General features: G+C 43.9%; 1 protein-coding gene across 3 annotated transcripts; it reads left to right on the top strand.

Annotated features, from left to right (window-relative positions):
* The first annotated feature begins 757 nt into the window (after positions 1-757).
* Positions 758-21526, top strand: SYT13 (synaptotagmin 13). 3 transcript variants are annotated; one of them, XM_059849304.1, is made up of 6 exons: positions 758-1298; positions 6330-6552; positions 8471-8605; positions 10520-10833; positions 14745-14874; positions 15599-21526. In XM_059849304.1, exons 1-6 carry the CDS (start codon positions 1116-1118, stop codon positions 15901-15903), a joined length of 1290 nt encoding a protein of 429 aa, XP_059705287.1. In that variant the 5' UTR covers positions 758-1115; the 3' UTR covers positions 15904-21526. The 3 variants fall into 3 exon arrangements, with proteins under 3 accessions (XP_059705287.1, XP_059705286.1, XP_059705288.1); XM_059849303.1 differs by having other exon boundaries at positions 8465-8605; XM_059849305.1 differs by lacking the exon at positions 758-1298 and adding an exon at positions 4709-5076 and having other exon boundaries at positions 8465-8605.
* Positions 21527-24424: the final 2898 nt, after the last annotated feature.

Genomic DNA, 24424 nt, shown 5'->3' with positions numbered 1-24424 from the left:
AATCACCTTCTGGCCACTAGATTCTCCTTGTGAAGTACCCAGAAAAGGGTAGTACATGTCATGAGAAACATATCAAATTATGGCATTTATTATCCTCTTCCCCAAGCTGGGCATTCTGAGAAAAAAGGCAAAAATAAATGAGTCAGAGAAAGATAATCACTCCATCACCTCAAGAGAAAACTGGGATGGACATCTAGCACTTCAAGTCTATTCATGCAGGATCTTCTGTGCTCAGCAGCCCACTGCCTGACACCAGTGTGGTAAGCACTATGACTAATATCTAGCATATGTTGTTTGCTTTCTCATTTTCTCCAGAGGAAGCAGCATATGCACTAGTGCATCTTGCTTGGTAGGATTTTCTTCTCTCTTTTTAAATAGAGGTGCTGCTCTGCATTTATCCTGCAGAAGCAGCTCCAAAAGGTTCAGACCCTGTGCTTTGAGGGGCAGGTGGTGAGGCATGGGACAGTGCTTAATTCTTGCCTGTGTTTGTTCTGCAGCCTCTGAAGGATGAGAAAGTTTTGCCTGACTTATACAGAAGCTTTACTGTGACTACAGAGTTATCGTGCAGTGCTATCATAACACAGCTTCTCAGGCCAGAAGCTTTTGGCAGCCACTATCTTTGCCTTAAAACAAAAAAATGCAACTTCTTGAGCACATCAGCAAGCCAACCCTGAGAAATATTGCTAGAGACATGATCAAACACTTGGATGCACTTTCTGTGAGTTAGCTAGCAAGGCCAGCCCCTTCTGCTGACGTCTTTCCTCTCTATCACACATCAGACTTTTCCCAGTGGAGCTGGAGAACAGGCTTCAATGAAAACTGCCTGTTTGCAGCTATATGGAGATTGCAGGCACCACAATTACTATTTCCTCTCCCTGACCTGGAGCAGCAACTCCATCAGCAGGATAGAAAGGTAGCCTTGTTGCCTAGCAAAGGTGGGATGATTTATCTGAGTGTCTAGATTGGTCCCTTTGCTGCAAAGAGAATTGCTTTCAGACTTCCAAGGAGAATGAAGCCAGGCTAGAATTCGGAGTGGATGTGGGAGAGCTGCTCTCCCAGGGAGTAGAAAGAGCCACAGGGTCTCTGTGCTTTCTGTTCCTGTGCAGCACAGGAAAATGGTTTTGTCTGCTCCAGTTATAGCCCTGGGGGCTACCTTAGGGACTGCAACTAGCATCCTTGCCCTCTGCGGCCTCACCTGCTTCTGCAAATGCAAGCAACCTGGGAAAGGACTCTCAGAAAAGGACCAAGAGGACGAGACGGAAAATACTAAGCCCAGTGTGCTTCAGCCAGTCCAGCAAGTAAGACACAGTCTCTAATTTGTGATTTTTCTTTAAAGGCAGAGGGTGGGAGTGCAACTTCCCTGTTAGGCTGCTCAGCATGTGATTTATGCTGCCTGTTTATCTGCTTACTGTGTTTGGGATATAACAACATGCCAGTGGGAGGAGGAGAGAGGGAAAAACAGAGATGAGCTGGGTACCACAGAATTACCGGAGCAGGAGACAGCTGCCACGGAGCCAGAGAGAAAGCTGATAATGGCAGAAACAGGGAATGAGGACTGGAAATGCTGCTTAGTTGTTAAGATAGATCAAAAGAGAAATAATTTCCCAAGAAGAGAAGACTGGACTGTACCAGGTGGCACGCAGCATTGTGACGAGGAGATGGCTCCTGCTGAGATCTCGTATAGCAGCTATTTAATTCTATTCACAATATCTCATAGTTCCTGCAGGATAGTTCCCTGTCAACAGCTGGTTTCTCGTGAAAACCTTCCCTCCTCCTCCTTCTGCCCTTCTGACTGAGGGGATTAATTACGTGTGAAGTTAAAACAAGGCATTGAAATCATAATAAAAAGCAAGTGAGAATCTAGATTGTGATGACTGGATAATCTCATCACACTGTGAATTTCTTTTTCACTTATTGTAAAAACAATGTGGAGTATGGATAGTGTCAGGCATCCCTGTGTGCTCTTTCATTTTTGTTAGAATCCAAACAGCCTGACTTACTCCTGAGCCCCGTGCAAGAGGGAGCTAGGGGAATTACAGAACACTTCTAATATACTTATTAATGGGAATCTCTTCTTCAAAGGGAAGTGTTTGATGATTTCCTCGGTTGAATGTGGTCTTTAGAATAAGCCATAGCACTGGTCAGTCTCTGAAAGTATTACCTGTTGGCTGTTGCTCCTCATATTTGTTTGTGCTTGTGTCCCTTCCACTTCCACTTCACCATTCAACCAAGTGTTATGCCATAGTAGCCCATTCCAAAGGCCTGTGCTCCATTGTATAACAGTCTTTGTTTGCCTTTTAATTATTTGAGCTGACTATTATTTTTGGATTCTTAAAGAGTGTAGCTGGAGTCCTAATTGAACTCCTCTGTAATGTTTGTAATTAAATATTCAGCCTCTCTCTGGCTTCCACTCTTACCCTCGTAGCAGAAAAGAACCTTGGCATCCTCACGTTCTTGTTGCAGTTTATGCTGAGGAAAGACCACCAAATCTACAAACAGTATTGTAAGAACTGGCACAGATACAGAGAATGGCATTAGCAAATCTCGTGGTTGCTGGAGGGGGGAGGAGAGGTGTGGGAGGATGGCTCCACTGACCATGGATTAACTTCTCTGTGGAGTTTAGGACTTCTCAAAAGATTGCTGCTAATTCTGAGCCTCCCTCTATGAGCATGGTGAATAACTCCTAGTACCTGTTTACATTTTCCTAGGATGAATTTCATCTGCTATTCTCTTTGATAGCTTATTCATGTCCCTCTCATGCTCCTTTCTTGTCTTTTCTACCCTGTACAGGGCATTTGCTAACACCTGGGTATAAGAATGCACAATGATGCAGAGATTTTTCCAAGTTTACTGTTAATGTGAATGAAAAATGTGTAACTTTGACAGCCACATCACTTTCCAAAGCAATTTTTCTGGCTGTTGTCTGTAGCAACACAACCCACAGACAACTTTACCGTCAGGCTCTTTCTATGAGAGTTTGATGTCGTAATCTTCAAGCCCAGAAACATCTCAAATCCTCCTTTTAACTCCATTCTTATACTGTGCTTTTTTTCTTATATACAGCTTTTTGGGAAACACCTTGGGAAAGTGTTAATTCATCCTGGATCTTGTCCACGGGGGTGCTATCCTGTTTGCAGGACTGAAATAAGCACTATGTCTCCATATCATTCAGTTAAGCCCCTGGTACTCAGCAGCTATTCAGTTATGGTCCTCAAAATATGTCTACATTCATATGTTTTGCCACAACTTAATCCAGTATTTGACCAACAGGGAATAAAATTATTCTATCTGCCCTAAATTTATCATTATTACCTGTGATTGCATTCTTTCAGCATTGTAGACTTTTTAATTTGAAGTATTATTTCCAATGTTACTGGCTTTATGGGTTTTTTTAAAGAAATCTGGACATATTATAGCAGCCGAGTGAACATTCTGTCACAGAAAGTGCAAAATGTTCTTAGTTTGTATATTCCATATGTTTAGCAATCCTTTCCAATTAAAATAATTTTCTTGCCAGGAACATAAATTCTCCTATGCTGTCACAGAATCAGAATCAGTCTCTATACCTTCAAGAAATGAATCTCAATTTGAGCTCTGTGCTGGTGAAATTTTATTTTCTTTATGTTTATAAATTGTCCTGTCGGGACTCTTTTTTCTGAATACATTAGTACACAGTATGTCCTAGTCAGTGTTGGACACATTTAATTATGAAACCTGTCAGGGCCACTGATTCTGATAAACACAGATGACAAAAGAAAGATGTAGCAAGTCTGCATTTTATTCACTTGGCATGCCTCCTGTGATGCTCGTATTTGCTATAGGCAGAGGCTCCCCATGGACATGCCCTGCATACATGAGGAAGAGAAGTTCAAACACAAACATACATCTGCAAAACAATGAGAAACTGATGTAAATTTGCAAAGTCTCAGCAAAGCCTGCAGAATGAAGGTTCCTAAACACATCCAACAATGGCAAAAGTCTGGTGCTTTGAGTGACTCTGGGCAGGGATACAGAAGGATCATTTGCAGCCTCCTTGCTCCTTTTTGTTTACTGGCTTTCATGCATTTTTGCAGAACTCTCTGAACTCTTCTGCTCTGGTCTTTATTTAAGACACAACTTCTGAGTTGCAAAGGAAACTTCCACAGGGCACTGCTATGTAACTGGATTAGCACACAGCACTTGGGAAAAGAGCTGGCAGCAACATAATAAACAGAGGCAGATGCAGTTGGAAGAGGGGGTTGGCTAGTCCCACTGTGCTTGCATATGTCTCTCGTCTCTAATTCTGCAGAGCAGACAGACAAGAGGAATATTTAGACCCAATGGAGTTCTAAGATGCTGTGTGATGACGGATTTACCTGGCAAGGTATTTAGCAAGAGGAAGAAAAGACTGTACTAACAATACCTCAAATTTGTGTGGTGTTTTTTATCCCAAGGATCTGGAAGTGCTTTGTGTGCTGGCAGCACAGAGGAATACAGGCAGGAGGCTCCAGTGTGTGGCCAGTGAGTAGTAGGACAGCAGCTCCAGGAGAGAGGACAGAAGAGGCTGACCACCACTGTGTGTGTGCTGGATACAATGCCTCTGCACAACAAAAACAACCTGCCTTTTCTAGCTGCTGTCAGTGATTCCTCATGTATTCTGCTTGGTTGGTTTGCTTTAATTTTAGAAGAATGGAAAACTGCATTTAAAGTTTGGATGAGTAACTTCACATTTCCTAGGTATTTTAGAGCTGATGAGGCTCACATCTCTATAAGAGGGTTCTCACTTACAGCTCCACACCATGTCATTTACATAATATCTGAACTCAACTGAATGCTAGGTGAGGATGGCACACAATGACGTCTTTCTGTCTCAGCCCACTTCTCTTTCAAAGCCCTTAAAATTAGACAAGACAAGGTGCTATGTTGCACAGTAGACTTCCTAAACACTGGTGCACTAGCTGCCTTGAGAAGATGGAGTCACTGACCTAATTAGTTCCCTACCACTGCCAAGTGTATGCAACCTGGATCTCCACAAGCAGAATATGACTAGGCTAACATCCAAGACAGCCCTCTTTCTTCAGCTCTGTTTCTTGAGAGGTAGGTGTGCTTCCTCTGGACATACAAGCTGGGACCAGGAAATCCCAACACAGACAAGAGATTCAGGGCACCATCTACATTCACTATTAATAAGAAACAATAAGACTAATTAAAAACGTTAATTACAGGTATGAACCTTTTTTGTTTTGCCCTCAATCTTGACCAAAAATAGGTTAGCAGGCAGTAGGTTGGAGATAATCCCACTACACAATAATCAACCAACATGGCTATTTTATTTGTGGTTTTTATCTTCCATGTTTTGGAAACACTAATAAAATCTGTTGCAAGGGTTGGGGTCATTTGCTAGTCAGCTTTTGTTCTTCCCCATCAATGAATCCAAATATAAATGAGTCATGAATGATTTCAATTGTAAGAAGGCGGGATCCTTTCTTGGGACATAACCAGAAGAGAACTGTTCTATTCCACTAAAATATTTTTTTTGTTTTGGGAGAAGAGTAATGTCTTTTCTGCCAGCCTTTGCTTGGACTACCTGAGCATCTTGCAGGCTCTTCTGCTCATCTCATGTTCATGATTCAGCAGGGAATTGAAGCATTAAGAACAAAATCAGACATAAATCCAAATTTCAGTCCTGGTATAATAAAGGGGAAATGTGTGTGTGATGGTCAGATGGAGCTCTGGTCCACAAAACCAAGAGGCTGAGATGACCACTGAATCAACTACTCTTGATTTGCCAGTCCAGGGCTCATTTGTTCAACCAGCTCTCCTTAGTCTTATTGCATCATGGCCATACTTGCTCCATGTTTGATTTATGTTTTTGCACTCTTAATGCTTACTGTATATTCACATAAAATATTCTGGATTCTGTGAGATGTCTGTAGCCTCTTGCTCTTGGATTTGACTTCAAACATCAAAGTAAAAACTGCCATATCTTAATCAAAGAAAAATTAACTTTGTGGTTAATTTCTTTACTAAAATGAAAGGATTAACTTATGAAAATATTAACTGGTACCAGAATAGAGGAAAAATCAAATTATAAGAAGATTTCTAATAGTAATCAAACATCTGTAGAGGAATAAATCTGAAAAGAAACACACCAAGTACAAGGTGTCAGTGTTGGCAAGATAGTCTCCAGACACAGAGGCAGTGGTTTCTACAAGCCAAGAAAAAAATTCTGGTAGGACTGACCAGAGGCCCTGCTTTTTTCCTGTCTCAGCTTATCGAATGTTAAGAGAAGAGAATTGGAGGAGTTAAAGCAATTTGTGCAAAGTAATAAACAAAGTTTAAATTTTCAGTTCAACATTAAGAAAACTGCAGAGCCAGTCCAGCCTCGAGCACTTCTGAAGTTTCCCAACATTTATGGCCCCAAACCAGAAGTAACTTCACCTGAAATTGTTAACTACACGCAGTACTCTCTGAAGACAACAGAAGAACCAGCTCCTGGAAAACATACTGCTTTGGATGAGAACAGGATGAAGATACAAGTCAATGAGGAGCTGTTTGTTCTCCCTCAGAACGGTAGGAGCTTTTGGTCTTCAAACTAACAATTGCTCTAGTGGGTGTGGATCTGTAATACTTCTAAGCATAAAGTGATTGTTTTCAGATAAATAAATGTGGAATTTATTGGATGCTTTTCGCTTTCTTATCAGAAGCACTCTGAGTTTTGTTTTCAACACATTTGTTTAGTAGAAGGTAGTCATGGAGCTCTTAAGAACATTCTGATAACAAAGCTGTAGCTGTATCTTGCTGCAATTTTTTTTTAACCTAAACTATTTTTTTTTTTTTGTTAAGAATCTGTCTCCCTGGTAGCAGACATTTTGTCTGAAAAAAAAAGAAAAGCACATTTAATGTAGTTGTGCTGAGAGCAGTAGCCAGAGCATGTGTGAAATATCTGGCCAAAATTAGGCAGACTATCTCCTCCAGGTCAAATGCTAGCTGTCCAACAACTGTCCTTGTCAGGGACAGTGGAGCTCAAAGCTTCTCATTTTCTCTCCTCCTTTACTGCCGTGGTTTGGTAAGATGTTCTTGGCTTATTGTAATGTGTAGTGAAACTGAAGGCTGACACCTCAAAGGTTTTTGCCAAACACAATTCCTGTTTCCCAGCCAGCCCAAAGGGTAACACTCCAAATCCTGAAACATAAGATGTCTAGAGGCTGAGAGAAAATGAAATCTTAATTATATGTATCTGGCAACATGTCTGGGTTTCTTCCATACTGATTTTTAACTTCACAGCCATATTTTAACAGGATAATTTAATCTTATGGTTACCACTTTAATAAAACCTTCCTGAAGATTTGCCAGAGAGACAATGCCATCTGCTGCTATTTTTACTGAATATTCTTTTTAGTTATTTTTAATTTTTTGAGATTATATTTTTGCCCTTTTGGAAAGACAATTGCTACCTTCACCCCTCCAAGCTGAGGCTTGTGAGTACAGAAAAGTACCATGGGAAGCAGATGCATTGGAGGACGAGACTGTCTGAGCCACATCCTTAGGTGTCAGGGAAAAGATTATGAGGGTGGAAAGGATGAAAGATGATGGCAGCATTTAGGCTAAAGTTTTATGTAAGTGATGGAGTAAGAGCCTCTCTGCACTGCTAATGGCACAAGCAAGTTTCCTTCCTGCTCTGCCTAATTATATAGCTCAAGTGTTGCTAAAATTAAGCAGGAATTGTTGCATTCTCCTTCTGATGCCACAATGAACTGGTCTGAACTGTGGCTGAGATTTTTAGGAGGAAGTGTGCTGGTCCCACTATTGTTTTCTGTGTGAATCAGAACTGACCTTGCAGATAACAGCTTTGGATGACAAAAATCTCTGGCTTTTCTTTTAGTCTTGCAGCTTGCTTTATTTCAGTATGAAATACATACTCAGCTCCAAAATTATGCATGGAGAATCTGCCTTATGGATTCCAAAGTTCATTGCCTTCAACCTGGTCAGGTGCTATGGAAATGGATGTCTTTTGCATGACAAAGACTTCAGTGTTAAAATTAAAAGAACAACAAAACAAAATGTTTAGAGAGGTCTGACCTAATGCAGAGTTGCACAGCAGTTCAAGAGCAGACTCACATTCTCATTGCAGAGAACTTAAGATTTAATTTAATAATGCCAGCTAACAGAATATAAAACAATGTAACAAGTAATGAGTGTCATTCCGACAGCTTGGCCTGGTCATAAGGTAAAAGTGCAAGTGTGTGAACCACCATAGAGCACAAGGTGGTGGAGAGCAGAAGTCTTGTCCAAATGCTGTAGAAAGAGCTAAAAGTGCAAGTAAACAGAACAAAAAGTATGTATGATGATGACAGGTGAAGAAGGAAAATAAACTATATTCCTGCATCCAACGCGCAGAAAGAATGAGACATTTAGAAAAGTAAAGTCAAGAGAAAGCTGTCTTGGGAAGGGGAAGAGCTGCTTGCTAAAGGGGTTATTTCAGTTCCAGGTGTGGTCCAGGACGTGTGTGTGACGGAGCACCTGAGGCCCGAGCGGGCAGGCAGCGGGCAGCAGCCCCCCGAGCTGCACTACTCCCTGCTGTACGAGCCGCAGCGCGCCCAGCTGCGCGTGGCCCTCCTGCAAGGTAAGGGCACACGGCTCCGGCCTGAGCAACATGGGAAACACGCAGGGTGATTACACTCAGACACTTCCCCTCCTATCTTAAAGCCAACAGGTGCCTTCAGGACCACTGGAAGTTTCACTGGTGCTAGGCTTGCAGAATAGGAATACCTGTCAATGTCACTGCTTGAAGAGAGGGTGTAGCTTGGGAACAGTTGTGTGCACAGCTTTGTCAGGAACCAGGAAGGGCTGCTCCAATCCAAAACATGGTACAAAGCAACCTCTTCATTTTTTCCTTTGGGGGCAAGAGGAATGGGGTTACTATCTCCTTCCTCTCTATACCTTTCATTCTTCAGCCTGATCCACTCCCTACTGCCCTTTTCTCAAGTCAAGTCAAAGCCTGAGCTGGAGATACCAGATTTATTTTAAGTCCCTCTGGCAGTGCCTGGCCAGGCAGCCAGGCTCTGTGTCACTCTCTGACAACTGCAACAGCTTCTCCACTCAGGGCTGGAGCATCATCAGTTCCTCTGGGAGAGTAAAATAAGCTGACTGAATAATTCATGCACAGTGTAGATCTCTGTGGAAACCTAATCAAATCACACCCTCTGAGGTGAGAATTGAAAGGGTGCTGAATGGCAGCCACTGCTGCAGGCCTCCTGACAGCAGCAAGCCCACAATTCCCCTTCAGGATGGACACCCACACTGGCTGGCTGCCACCCTGGCACTCCTGTGCACAAGACCTAGCTCTGCTCGCCAGTGCTGCTCCCCAGAGAAGCCAGGGGAGCCCTGTGACCCACAGGTCCTGGCAGCTCAGGAGCAGCTGTCCTTGGACTGTCTGCAGCAAGGACAACAGTTTTTTCCTCAAAGCCATGATATTCAACGACCCCTTGGAGGAGGGTGTGTTCCTCCTGCTGCTGGAGAAGGCAGTGCAGCTCTGTTGCTGCAGCTGAAGAGGAGTGTGAATGCCATTCTCACTCTAGACTTTTCAACATAAAAGAGATATAAAATTAGGGATGAATGTCTCTTGATGCAGGTCTTTTGGGCTGTGGGGTGGCTTCTGATGGATTAATTTACCAGAGGTTGGACCAACAGAATGCAATAACCCTTAGACATTGGCCTGCAGGGATGGATGTGCGCCAAGGGAAGCTCTATCCCATCTCTGATGTCTGTGACTGACCTTCCTGCTTTTAAGGTCACTTAAGTAAAAAGCTTTTTTTGTGTGCCAAGGTAAAAGTAAATGAGTACTGCCAACCCCTGTCTCATGCTGCCTCGTTTCAGTGCTGTTCTGCATCTTTCAACAGAATGTGTTTCCTTGAACTTAGCTGTTGCTCTACCAAACACTGGCAGCACCCTTCTGCAGTGGCACTAGGAATGGGACATTGTGCAGCCTGAGGAAAACACCACAGCACGGGCTCACAGCTTAATCTGCTCCCACGCAGGCAGGAACAGGGGTCAATGTCTGTCACAGACATGTTTTATAAAAAATCCTTTCCTTAGGATTTTTTCTCCTGAGAAGCTGAGAAGCCTCAGAGGAAAAGATAAACAATAATTGTCTGCTGCTGTGGAATGCAACAGGTGGATCTGTGATTGGTCTCATGTAGTTTTTACTAATGAATGGCCAGTTAGAATCCAGCTGTTTCAGACTGTGTGGTCAGTCCCAAGATTTTATAATTCCATTCTCTCCTTGCTTGCAAGCCTTCTAAAGAAATCCTTTCTTCTATTCTTTTAGTATAGTTTTAATATAATATATATCATAAAATAATAAATCAAGCCTTCTAAACATGGAGTCAACATTCTCATCTCTTCTCTCATCCTGCAAACACCACCACAAATGTCTATGCAGCTGTTTTATTTTATGGCTCTCATGAAACAAGCAATTTAGCCACAGATATTTCAGGGCTGTCTTTCGTGAGAGGTCCTTACTATCCATCTTTTCCAGCTATGCATGATGGAATGAGTGGGGACCAAGACACTGGCTGCCATTGCTACATACTGGGCACACTGGAGAGCAAATCTGGCATTGCTGAGGCCCAGACAGAGCTGAAGAAGAAGGTACTTCACACCCTTTGGGAGGAGGTGCTGCAATTCCCATTAACAGAGGAGGAGATGCCAGGAGGAACACTGACTCTCACCCTGAGGAACTGTGACAAGTTCTCCAGGCACAGCATTGTGGGGGAACTGAAACTGAACCTTGCTGAAATGGAGGAATCCTTTGGGAAGGCCCAGTGGGAAAGGCTAAAGAGCCCAGAGAAGGTATGGACTCCGTCTGTGTCAGTAGTTCTGAAAGCCTAATGATTAAGAGTTTGGACAAGAAAAACCCTTTTCCTAGAAAGCTGCATGCGGGTGGGTGGCTTTACTTGTTTGGAGCAGGTCTAGAGGGTGATGTGTGACTGCAGAGATCACTCAGCACAGCTCTGTGCTGGTCTGTAGCTCATCATATCAGAAGCCCTTCTGTCTAATGCTCCAGCTGTTAATGTGTCACACTCCCTCAATTCCTCCCCAGGTACATGGCAATGTGACACTGGCATCTGTAATCCAAATGCTATGTCTAGAAAAAGTGTGTGAGCTTCTGAGAATTAGTGATATACAGGATGAGAGTGGCAAGAGCTGAAGTACCAGAGGGTGCCTGCAGAGCCCAATGGAGGGACTCAGCAAAGCTGAGTGTGGTAGGACACACGGTGGTGGCACCCCAGGGAGCCTTAATCTAGGAGTGAAATACATTGTTGGGACTGGAGTGCTGGACTGAAGGACACTTAAACTTACCGGAATCAATCCAGTGCTATTTCTTCTGGGAGATATCAAAATATCATTCATTGCATTGTGTTGGTTTCCTTAAACATCAAAACCCTCCTTTCTTTCCACATTTTGCCAGTTGCACAGACAGGAAAAATGGAGGGAAGAATTCCAACAGTTCTTGAAGTGGGTACAGGGGATGCTTCATGTGCACTAATGTCTTGCCCATTTACTCAGGAGCCTTTTCCCTGCCATGAGCTAGGTTGCTCTTCTAGCAGCAGCAATTCACTTAACATGGCAGCAGGATGCTGCTACTGCTGCTGCTCACTCATCACAACGAGTGGTACCTCTTGTAGTCTGCTGTGGTACAGCTGAGCAATGCAGAACAACACCAGCACCATCACTAAGCACGAAGAAACAAATTATTGCCTGTCACCATCAGGGGTAAGGGCTCTCCACTGAGCTGGCCACAGACACAGAGTACAGAGTTAGCATTTTTGATTTGCAATAGGGCTGACTTAACTGATAACCACTTGAATACTAACAGGACTGTCCACTCTAAAAAAACATCTGTCAGGGACAGAGGCAGCAGAAACAAATGGGTGGTCTGAATGAGTTTAATAAACTTCAAGCATGGGAATCAGTATTTGTCTAATAGCTGTAACCCTCTCCCCCCATCCTGAAGCATCTGCTTTTTTAGCAATACACAAGGAACAGCCTGTTCACAGCAATGATAAGTTGTTACTCCAGTGCACCTGATGGAGTCCTGATATACAGGGAATTCTGCCTTGGTCCAGTTTCACAACCACACACAGAAACAGCACAGCATTCATTTCTTCTCCAGGCTGACAGCACAAGGTTAACACCAGCAGTACTGCTGAACAGTGCCCCAGTTAAAGCTGAGGATGTGCAGTGAAAGCTGAATTTGCGTCATCTGGGACCTAAGAGAGCCAACCATTGCACAGATAGCTTATGTATACAGATCCTGAATCATTCATTGAGAACCAGAGAGGGAGGGAGTGAGGAAGAGCTGATCCAAAAAGAGGAGCTATTTTTGACAACATTCATCCAGGAACAAAGTTACTGAGCTTTGTGAAAAGTGTGACATTTCCTTGAAATGCCAGGAAGGGCAGAAATTTCGTTCTTACCTTCCCAGTAATTCCCCCCCACCCAAGGGAAGGAGCCCAGAGTGGAGCTTACAGCTAACCAGGTAAAGCAATTAGCATTCAGGAATTCATTGAGTCCTGTGAGCAATGCAAAGCTAGATACTGTAGACTGATATCCTTATCTTGTCTTCCTTCCCTCCCACTGCTTTGCTAATGACAGTAATGATAGTAGCTTGATGATAGTGTGTCCTTGCATAGCAACTTCCCTTTTGCGATTTCGTGGTGTCCTGCACGTAAATCATTGATGATCCCTTGTTGCTTTTTATTCATTTTGCATAGAAAGAAAGACTGAAGCTCTGATGGTTGTATGAATTTGCAGGATTTCAGCACAAAATGTAGGGTATGGATTTAATAGGAAAAAAGAAACAAAGAAAACAAAGCCCAGAAGGGGAAGGAAAAGTACCACTCGTGTGGTCTGTTCAAGTAAAACTGCAGGAGAGACCAACCATTGCAGGTTTTGTTTTCATGTGGATACAGGCTGGCCAAAACCTTGATCAGCACACTAGGAGCTAGAAAGTCATAAGTACAAGATGTAATCCGAGTACAATGTGTGTGTTTGTGCGTGTGTGCACGTCTACAGAGCCCCACCCCCTCCCAATCTCCACTGCATCTCTCTGTGCCTGCAGCTACAGGAACCAAATTCTAGCCAAGAGCTATAGAATGGGACCTGCTGAGATGTAGTGGGGGTAAATAAACAAAAGCAGCTTATGACAAGCCTAAACTCTGGGTTTGCACTGAGGTGGTGTTTGGATTTGTCCCTGAGTGTACAATTCTTTTGTAGTGGGCATACAGGCATTTGAAACTGCCTCTTTTTATGTGTGAGCTTTTCTAAGGTCCATTCAACTTAAGACAGGCTTCATATAAGTGAAAAGCATACAAGCCCTTCATTGCTACCTGAGTGCATGAAAAAAAGATTTACTTGGGCTGACTTGGGATTGAATTTCAGGCTTCCTTGCTAATGCCCTTCCACCTGATTTGTGCAGGACAAATTAGTCATTTGAACCAGACAGTGATGACAGCCATGTTTTCTGGAGAGTCAGTCAGCTCATGGAGAGCATACAGGGGCCTGTCCTTGCCTGTTTTGAGAAACTGGTTGAAAACTTAATTTGAAATATTTATGGCTCACTTAGTAGCAACACTGCAGAGCACAGAAATAGCCTGGAGAGAAGGGCTGTCTATCCTCCAGGATGCAGAACACGCTAAGGAGCCCAGAATGAGTCTGTTGAATTGGCATTGGCTTTCTGTGACTCTTCTGGGTCATTAACCTCACACTAAACCAGATTTCTGTCACAAGCTCCCACTCACTGAAAGAATAACTACTGCCTTTTTGTCCCTTGCCATGGGCTGTCAGCTCTGCACACAATGGTGTGGGATTTCTCTCCTTCCCTGCTGGCTCCCGAGTAGGAAATGGCATTACTCTCTTACAGGAGAGCAGTGGTGGTGTGGCTGTGTCTCTAGGCTTTCCCCCCAAGGGCTGCTTGTCCAGGGCAAATGGAAGTAAGGGGAAAGGGAAAGGGAAAGGGAAAGGGAAAGGGAAAGGGAAAGGGAAAGGGAAAGGGAAAGGGAAAGGGAAAGGGAAAGGGAAAGGGAAAGGGAGTCTCCCACTGGGGAGGCAGGGAGAGCTGCTCACAGTCCTGATGGAAGGCAGGTGGGAAGGAAGAGTAATGTACTGTGCCCAGCTTGTGGAAGATTTCAGCTTGGCTAGGTTTTTTCTCATACCAAATAGGGTGACAGGGACGGTGTAGTCCAGCTCCAGGTCAGACTCAGCCCCAAGCACCATCTCTACTTTCCCAAGGAGCCCTACACTCCTGCTAGGCAATGCAGGCTGGAGGCTGAGTCCAGTCAGAACCTTCTGAGAAATGGAGCACCTGAAACCAAAAGTGAATTGCGAAAAGCAGTAAAGGGGGTAGTGGACATAAATACAGGGCAGTTAGGTGGTCTCTCAAAATAGGAATTTCTGACTATTTGAATTGTATGTCAGCCCCAGATCTTCTTCTGATTATATATTGCACTAAAAATTGATGTCAGGAAGCAGTTACTTTCCAGTGCCATAAGGATTCAGTAACTCACATTTATGGGAGTCTTATGAGCCTCAGGCATCTTTGCCAGGTTTTTCTCATCCAGTGTAACTGGAAAGATCTCCTGTACAGAGAGACAACCTGGTTGGTCCATGACCTTACACCCATCAGTATTCCACTGTTGTTTTCCTAATGTTCTGGCCAAGATTAAATAAAAAATTAACCCTTTTTGTGTCTCTATTTCCAGGAGCCATCCACGGGCCATGGTGAGGTTCTGCTCTCCATTAGCTACCTGCCAGCAGCTAATCGCCTGCTGGTGGTGATTATTAAGGCTAAAAACCTCCATTCCAAGCAGCTGAAAGATCTACTCGGAAGTGGTGAGTGTTATAGTAAGGAAACAGATACTGTTGTTTCTGCTATTATGTAAATCTAGAAAGAAAGTGAGAAGGGTGAAGTCCGGCAGGAAAAAAAAAAAAAAAAAGTCTGGCTTAGAAAGCCAAAGAGATCTGAATAATTTCTAAAAAGTGAAAACCAAATGCCCCCTGACCAATATTTCTACTGCGCTGTCTCAGTTTGATGTCCCCAGTGTAAATTCTCTTGCATTTTTTTGATTTTTTGGTGCAGATTCAGGCATCACAATATTAAAAAATGTTAAGATATTAGAGAGTGTCCAAAGGAGGGTCATAAGAATGGTGAAGGGCCTGGAGTGGAAGCCTTATGAAGAGTGGCTGAGGTCACTTGCTCTGTTCAGCCTGGAGAAGAGGGAGGGGAGCCCCTCTTCATGGTCTTTAACATCCTTGCAAGGGGAAGCGAGAGGGCAGGCATTGATCTCCTCTCTTGGGGACAAGGACAAGACCTGAGGACATAGTGTGAAGCTGAGTCAAGGGAGACTTAGGTTGGTTACAGCACCAGCCTGATTGAGTTCAAAAAGCTTTTGGACAACACTCTTGGGTACACAGAGTGATTTTTGGGGTGTCTTGTGCAGGGCCAGTTGAACTCCATGATCCTGATGGGTCCCTTCCAACTCAGCCTATTTGAGTCTAGTCTAGTCTATTTGTTGCATGTTCATTAACATGGTGTCTCTCTCCCCTCCTTATACAGATGTTTCTGTCAAGGTGACACTGAGGCATCAGTCACTGAAGCTGAAGAAGAAGCAGACCAAACGTGCAAAACACAAGATCAACCCTGTGTGGAATGAGATGATCATGTTTGAGGTGCCTCATGACCTCCTGCGTGCCTCCAGCGTGGAGCTGGAAATGCTGAGCCAGGATGGAGCTGGCCAGAGCCATGTGCTTGGCAAGTGCAGTCTGGGCTTACACGTCACAGGCACAGAGAGGAGCCACTGGGAAGAAATGCTGAGGAACCCCAGGAAACAGATAGCCATGTGGCATCAGCTCCACATGTAGGGTCATCGTAATTACTGACAGCAAGATTCCCACCAGGCCTCAGAGCCTGGGGGAATAAGCTGGATTTCATCTTCCACCTTCACCTCCATGAAATTGCTCAGCACAGCACTCTTACTACACCACCCTCCTCTGATCTTCCTGACCATTCTAGCCCAGGAAACTGTCTGGAAAATGTATTTTAAGGACAGTCTCTCACCTAATCAAGTGGTTGTCTCAAACAAGGGATTGGCTGCCTGGATGGTTTGCATTCATTTTATTTGCCTGCCCACTGTCTCTTCTGACAGGTCGCTGTTTCTGTACAGTAGAAGAGGGGAGGCAAGAAGAGCAAAGTTATCATGGAAATGTAAGCCCTTCACTGGCATCTAGTGCTGTCACCCAAGTCCCCTGATGAGTGTTGGCTCCATAATCACAAACACGCAATTGTTTTATCAATCACTGCTTTTCATAATGCTCCACAAGACTGAGAAATGAAGATTAGAGAACTGACTGTCATGGCAGGCACAAAGAATCAGTATGAAAAAGAGAGTGAAGCCAAAGTGCAGTAAATGGATACCTAGAAAAATACACAGAATGAAGGGAGAGAAGAGAAGAAAAAGAAAGGGGTAGACAGTCAACACCCTCATCCTGTGTAGCCTTTGAAGCAAACACTGCCGAGCAAGAAGTCAAATACCTTCCTTTACTTTTGTTTCCTGGAGAGTTTGATACCTTGTATTTAAGATTCATGAAAACTGAAAATATGAATGTTTAAGGACCTTTTAGCAGAATACCTGTACCATTTAACTTTCTAAGGTGTCATCCAGGAAGATCCTAAATAAGGACAAAAGTTATTGTTGATATTATGTTGTAAAACTTGGACAAAATCTTACTGTTTACTGCCATATTTTCTGTTTGGGTTTATCCCAAGTTTCAAATATGCCATTTATATTCCAGGCAACATCTAAAATTAGGCAAAAGAAGTGGGATCATTCCATACCTTAGCAGCTGATAGATGGTTTTGGTTTGACAGTTAACTATTGCACTCAAATCCTCATACCAGCATTACTCAAAGACAACCCATATTACCAGCATTACTCAAAGACAACCCTGCCATGTATTTCATCACTTCCAGACAGAAGGAATTCACCAACCAGACAGACTCTCCAGGGCTTGTTTTTTGTGTGCACTTTCAAGATTTGATGTGGCTTAAATGTTACTTTTGACTGTCCTTTTTTTTGTGTTTCTAGATGGACTGAAAGTCTGGCATTGGCAACGATAATGTCATGACCCTATAAGCACACTGCTTGTCTTACTACTTTTTTGAAGTAGTAGACACAACTTTAAGGGACTTCCATGGGGACAAGGCATCCAAAAATCTGGAAACAGAACCATATAATTTGTAGCCCTGAAAATCTCAGAGAGCTTCATATTTGCAGGGTCAGATTGCTCCTTGTTTAAATCAAAATATTAAGCTAAGCTTTAACTAGTAACCATCCCATTCTGATGGTGCAGTCGAGCAAGTCTAGCAGCTTGTCAAGGGAAGGCTGCCATCCTGTTGGCAAAGAGAAAACAACAGAACCAGTGTCTGAAAACTGGCTGAAGCCCAGGCACAATGGGTTATGAACTGGGAAATTAAGTTCAGCTGGAAGTCAGTAACTAGTGCTGACTGGGGCTGGTTGTGAGACTGGCAGAGTTTAGCACCTTCATAAATGACCTAGACAATGGTGCAGAGCATGGCCTTGGCAGGTTTGTAGATGAAGCAAAACTTGAAATAGTGATTGATACACAAGGCAGTTGTGCTGACATTCAGAGGGATGCTGAGAGAAATGCTGGGCTAACAGGAACCTCCTGAAATTAAACAAGGAGAAGTCGCATCTGAGGAAGAACAACCTTGCAGTGCAGGGGTGAAGGCTGACAATCTGTAAAGGAGATTTCCAGAAAAGAACCTGGGTGTCCTGGTGGACACCAAATTGAACATGAGCCAGCAGTGTGGTCTTGCAGCAGAGAAGGACAACAGTGCCTTGTGCTGCCTTAAGCAATGCCAGCGGGTCAAAGGAGGGTGATCCTTCCTTTCAACTCAGCACCAATGAGGGCACTTCTGGAATGCTGTGTCTGTTGCTGGACTCCCAGGGCAAGAAAGATATGGAGATTCTGGAAAGAGTGCAGCAAATGGCCATGAAGATGTTTAAGGGACTGGAGCATCTTCTATAAGAGAAGAGTCTGAGAGAGCTGGAACTGTTTAGATCAATGTGTACAGATACCTGACCTGGGAGAGGACAAAAGAAGATGGAGAGGGACTCTTTTCACTGGTGTCCAGTGACAGGACAAGAGTCAAGGTCACAAGTTGCAAAGTAGGTAATTCCATTTGAACGCATGAAAAATACCAAGAATAAACCCACTTTTTTACTGTGAGTATAATCAAATACTGGAACAAGTTGGCAGAAGAGGTTGTTGGGGGTCCCCATGCTTGGAGACAGTGAAAATTTGATGATATACAGAGTGAACAACCTGTTCTAGTTTATCCCACTTTGAGCAGGGGTGAGTTTGGACAATATGATCTCCAGAGGCCCTTTATGTCCTCAGCAATGCTATGATTCTGTGAAGAAACTGACAAGGTTGATGGAAAAACTGAAAACTGTTCTCTTTACACTACTATTTCTTTTGTGGGTGATGTAGCCAGGACTTACAGGATCATTTTGAAGAGAGCAATAAAATCATCTTTGAGCAACCAGACAGACAGAAAAGCTAAGTATGCCCATGAATCTTACACCCAATATTTTAATCTCTGATATTGATCTGTTGGCTTGAGGGCGTGCAAACAAAAAGAAAATTGGTTTCTTGTTTTGCTCTTCTTGTATAGGGTTTTGTTTACTAACAAAAAGCTGTAGGATACTGTGAGTAAACTGGACACAGGGGTCTAGTTGGTAGTGAATTCTTAATGCTTAGTGTGATTCTGATTTACCTGTAGATGTACCTATAGATAGGGAGTAATCATTTCCATATAAGTGCAGCAATTATTGGAATGTTGGCCTAATTCATGTATAGGTTCCAGGCAGCACTGTGATTTTTTGAGGGCTAAAGATAAGAAGGATAACTTCACATAATGATGCTATTTGGCTGGCAATGGAAAGCCTGAAGGGCCAAATATTTGCCTTGCTGCCAATTCTTCTAGTTCTGCATCCTGCTTGTTTCACTGAGCCTTTTATAACATCTTGATGATTGATTGTAAACAGCATTATCTGCCTGTGCCCTGGTGATTCTGGCACACCCTGTAATAGATATCAATCAGTCCGATGGCATTTAAAAGAATAGCTCCTCAGAATCTGACTTAGCTGTGGCAAAACAATGTCCTCTTTTACAGCAGACAAATACGTGTATACACACTACTTAACCACGAATCTGCCTTAGGAGCAAAGTGGTGCCATCAGTGTTAATGAACGGCATTGTTTCCTCCTTCGCTGCAGTGGGATTTAATGGGAAGGAGAGAAAGAGTGACAATGTATGCATCCTTCCCGGATGGATCATTCGTGTTGTCTGGCATTTTAGCCTGCAAAGAATGCTCCTCGCCGTCAGCACAGCCCGAACAAAGGCTGCCAGGAGTCCCTGGGAGGCGGCAGCCGCTCGCCGGGGCTGACAGCGGGCACGTAACGGGGACGAGGAATGCTGTGTACGTGTGGTACCCGAGGGGCAGGGGCGCCCAGCCCGGCCTTTTGAACTCTGCTAACGGGAGCGGTGTGTCACCCGTCGCATTCCAGCGTCTGCCCGGGCCCTGCCCTCATCCCTAAGAACAGCCGGCGCAGCAGTACCTGGGTGTCCCTGAGCCTCAGCACCCCAAGGGCCGAGGTGCTGAACTGTCCCAGCAGACAAAGGGCTGGGAATGGTTGTGGTAGCGGACAAAGTCACGAAGATAAAGCCGAAGTATTTGGAAATGCCATTGTATCAAGCAGCTTCAGCAACTTGAGCTGTCAAAGTATCGCTGAAGCGCAATAAGGACAGAGCAAGACAGACCCTTTGTTTTCAGCTCCTGAAGCTGAAAATGCAGGAGCATCAGCAAGCACCACTTGTATTAAATTAAAGGATGCTGTTTATTAACTGCATCATAAGAGAAGAAGCAAAAAAAACCCAGTTATGGCAATTAATGTTTATAAGATATATGTGTGACCAAAAGCAGCCACAAGAGTCCCCAGTGGCTAGTTAGTGGCTGGACTGATTATTTTGCCTGTTATAAGCATTAACATGAAGAAGCTGGAAGCCAAGAGACTGTAGGGAATAAGGAAGGAGGAAAAAAAATAACCAAAAACATGGTGTGAGGCAGTCTACCTGGTCAGAATGAATGATTCTTTTCACTAAAGGCCAGAATTGTGAGTTTAAGGACAGGGATTCACAGTCCCTCATCCAGTCACAAAGCACAAACAACCAGATTACTGTAAAAAAGATTGAGAAATGCAACGCCTAGTATATTACCCAGCTTTGCCTGGGAAAGGTGGCCTCCTGAGGTGGCTGGCCTCTGCTCAGAGGAGGGGGCTGAGAGGCCAGAGGAAATTACCTGTGACTACATTGAGTTCCTTTGTTAAAATATAGACTGTAGCCATCTGTTGTTTTGCCTCAAGCTGCCCTCAGAGCTAGATCTTCCTCCCCAAAAATGATCTAGTTTGATTTTAAGCAATTTGTCCTACAGTAGAAGGATTAATAAGCACAAATCAGTATTTTAGTTATCAATAATAACTAAAATATCTGGGATGTTTTAGACTCATTACTACCCTCAGCACCCTTCCCCAGTTGTAAGGGGAGTGGTTACAGCTGGTACCCTGTAAGGGTAATATTTTTTCAGTGCAGGGTTTTCCCCTCAATTGTTGTCCTAAATATCCTTGCATGCTAATAAGAAACATGTTTGCTTTGCAAAGAGGTAATACATCAGAAAGTAATGAAAAATTCCTTTCAGCAGGACTGGGAAACTTTCAGGCTCAGCTATTCTCCCAGGTACTGATGGGCTTTCAATACCTTGAACGGCTGCACCTTGTATTTTGCTAGCATCTGTCTTCAGTATTATCTGGCTGTAGCATTCAAAACCCCCCTTTTTCCCCAAAAAAATGAAGTAGGTTGTCATTTGGGCCCTAGAGTTACAGCCCAAGGTTTGCCCAGATTTTCCTGATGTCTAAGATGAGTTGACTGCAATGAGATTTAATAAGAACTGGAAGCTTAAGTGGCTTGGACCATGCTTCTTGCACTCTTTGGAAGGTCAGTTTGAAGTCTGATTGAATTAAAGGACAGAGCTTTGACAGCATTTTTATGTGTTTCAGAATTTAACTAGGTATTAAAATGTATTTAGTTAATTTGTTGAAAGATAAGCATGATGAGTAAATAGTAACACTCAACACTTATTATTATTTCTTCTGTTTTCAATATGCACAAGAAAAGTAGCAAAGTGAAATAGTGATTTGTGGCCTTCCAGCATGAGGGGGCTTTTGTGCTTACTTGGTCCTTTGGTGTCCCAATGTGTTTATTGTACAGAGCCAGATATTGTTTGTCAAGACTCTATATTGTTCTCACAATCCAACACACAAAACCAGAGCATGATGCTCAGCCATTGTGTCTAGTATTACAGCACAACATGTAAAACACTGCAAGTAAATAATTCCAAGCTGTATCAGTGCTGTGTCTGCATTGTTTACTCTACAGTCAGTCCCCTCTGCTTGCAGCTCATGTCAGGGGCACAGAGTGCTGGCATGAGTCAACAGAAGATGCTCTGAAGGGTGTCATCAAAGGATGGATGCACGATGAGAAGAGAAGGAGTCAGCAATAGAGTCCTGTCCTGGGCAAGCACAAGAAATCTATTGGCCTTTTCAGCAAGGTGGCAGCTAAACAAAGCTCTAAAGGAGCTACAAGGAGATTAGAGAATGGGATCTGGGAACCAGTTTCTTCCCAGATACTGGCTCCATCTCTGAAACAAAACTAAGAAGTGAATTTTGAGGGATTTTTAAAAATTATTATTTTGTTTTTTGCCAGTCTCAGTACTTTCAAGGCGGTGTTGATGATACTCTGTAAACCATGCATTCAGAAGGAGGAAAACATGCTCGGATGACCTAATACCATCACCAGAATTAGCTGGTTCCTAACAAGACACACAGATCAAAACCTGCACATGAAAGTAAGAGATTTTTGGAGCAGGAGAGGGAAGTATTTACCTCACTGACAGTTTGGGGGCACTCTCACCCATCACAGTCAGCGTCAAAGCACAAGGAGAGAAAACAAAGCCAGTCTGCAGAGCCCCAGGCTGTTGCTAGTTTTGCAAAGAGGGCTGCCTGTCAGCTGCACAGCGAGGCAGATGGCACTGAAGAATTTACTGTAAAGACGAAGGAAAAAGCTCTATTTTTGCTGCACAGTGAGCTGAACATGGGTGGTGCATCTGCCAGGGGCAATCCTTCCCACCTGGGGGATTTGCACAGGGTTACTAAGTAATTCCCAGCTCAGCATATTGAAAAGGAGCAATAATTGCCACAGAACCATTCTTCTCTTAACCCTGCTGTTCATTGTCACTTCAGATTTATTAGAAGCTTTTTTTCCCCCTACGGTATTAAAAAATTAAACTGGGATTGTCCTGTAATCCTCTGTCTACCAAGAGAGAGTAGTAGCACCTAATCCAGCAGCTATATCACAGTACTGCCAGTGCTAGCCCTGAAGGTCTGCAGCTGGTTCCTCCACTTCCCTGAACCCTTAGTGATCACTGAATGTGGAATGAACCCAGCGAGGACAGGGCTCCAGGATGCCCCTGAGAAAACAGGTCACACCTAAAACTAACACACTACCCAGTTCTCCAGACAGCTCTCCCGGACACCACAAAGTGCGGTGGTGCCTGGAGTGCAGCTCTGCCACTCCTGACACTCTGCTGCACATGGCTCCCCATCCCAGCCCTGGCACCTCTGCGAGGCTCTCCCACCCCTGTGTGCCTCCAGAGGTACCACCAGTGTCCCCAGAAACAGGGTGTCTGGCAGCCATGCTGACAGCACACTTGTTTTTCTCCTTGATCAAAACGACTTCAAATAGAGGACTTCAGAGAGTCAAAAAGTCTAGCTAGCACATATGCTGTGCTGTGGGAGCCTTTGATTATCCAGCAGATATTTTTAGAGCCCTTTGTAAATGAGCTGTGGCTCCATTTGTGTGGCGCATGGCGACAGCTCTGCCAGAAACAGCCTGTGGTCCCCTGTGCCACTGCAGAGCTGGACCTGGCACTGCCCAGATATCTGCCTCTGCCCTCTGATTTAAATATCTTGGGGGCCACCTGTTTAAACCCACCCAGGTGCTTGGCTGCCTGTGCTTTTCCTTCTGCCTCAGGAGAGTAAGATAGGGAAGAAGGACCCCAGAAAGTGCTGCAAACCTGCTCTCAGCATAACAGGCTCCACACCTCCTGCTTCCAGGAAGAAACATGTCCAGTTTTTTTGCTAAATGAAATTTCTAGCACCAGCTGCTAACAACAGTCAACTCCATGGAGCATATCCAGGACACCAGCAGAGCTGGGAAAGTGCGTGGCAGGCTTTAATGCTATGACAACCATCACCAAGGAATTTTTCAATTTCCTTTTCACTCATATTGCCGCGAGAATCACTGGTCCTAAAAGTGAAGGGCACCTTTAGCCCTAGATCAGATGAATTTTGTGCAAGCTTCATTCCTGATAAAAGCTCAGATAGTGCACTTTGCTTGAAGGGATCTTGCTTTTAAGTCCTAGGTTTAAAGTTACCAGCAAGGAGGCCGATGACTGTCAAGGGTGACTAACGAGTCCACAGCACAAAATTGCCTGTAGGAAATGAATTACAATGCAACAATGAATTTCACAAGCAGTTCTGACTCTTTACACATGGTTGAGCTGCTGGAAGTGTTGTCCTGCCTTCATGCTGTCAATTGACTAGCAAAAGCAAAAGCCCCAGAGATGAGGTTTTCACTGCTGACTGACAGGTTCCCAGAAAACCCAACGAAAGTTAAGCCCCAACAACCATCAGGATTTTGCTGGGCTTGCTTACTGCTCAAAAAAAAGCAATTTTAAATCACTGCAGTGAAAGTTACCAGAAAATGACAAACTGTGTTATATGCGGTCTGCTCAGTGAAGTGGACTTTGAGGAAGTCACTAAAACAACCTTTCCTATGAGACCTATTGGATGACTAATTTGGGGCTATTTTCACTTCTCAGCTGAGTAACTGCCACTCACTTCCAGCCCCAGGGGCTACTCTCCATTAAAATTTGGAGGCATTCACTCGGAACCCAAAATTTCTGCACAGCCCTTCACCTGTGGGGATTGATGGGTGCATGCTCTCCCTGGGCTAATTGGAAAACCAGGATTCCTTCAGGCAGGATTAAAAAGCCAGTCCTGTTGATGCATCCATCCCTATATACTGAAGCTCAGCAATACTATCAGTATCAACACCCACCATATGCAGTGCCACACCCAGGATCCACACCCTCAGCTGCACAGCTTGCTCCTTGTTTTCTGCTTCCCTCCACTGCCAAATGGATGCATTTACAGCTGAGCGAGCAACTGTTTGTGCTGGAAAG

This window comes from Haemorhous mexicanus, chromosome 6, assembly GCF_027477595.1.
Source record: "Haemorhous mexicanus isolate bHaeMex1 chromosome 6, bHaeMex1.pri, whole genome shotgun sequence".
Lineage (NCBI taxonomy): Eukaryota > Metazoa > Chordata > Aves > Passeriformes > Fringillidae > Haemorhous > Haemorhous mexicanus.
This window is presented reverse-complemented; position numbering and strand designations above follow the sequence as displayed.

Coding starts and splice junctions, on each gene's coding strand:
- SYT13 (XM_059849303.1), top strand. CDS start 1,116: ATGGTTTTGTCTGCTCCAGTTATAGCCCTGGGGGCTACCTTAGGGACT. Junction 8,606..10,519: donor GCGCGTGGCCCTCCTGCAAG/GTAAGGGCACAC, acceptor CATCTTTTCCAG/CTATGCATGATGGAATGAGT. Junction 14,875..15,598: donor GAAAGATCTACTCGGAAGTG/GTGAGTGTTATA, acceptor CTCCTTATACAG/ATGTTTCTGTCAAGGTGACA.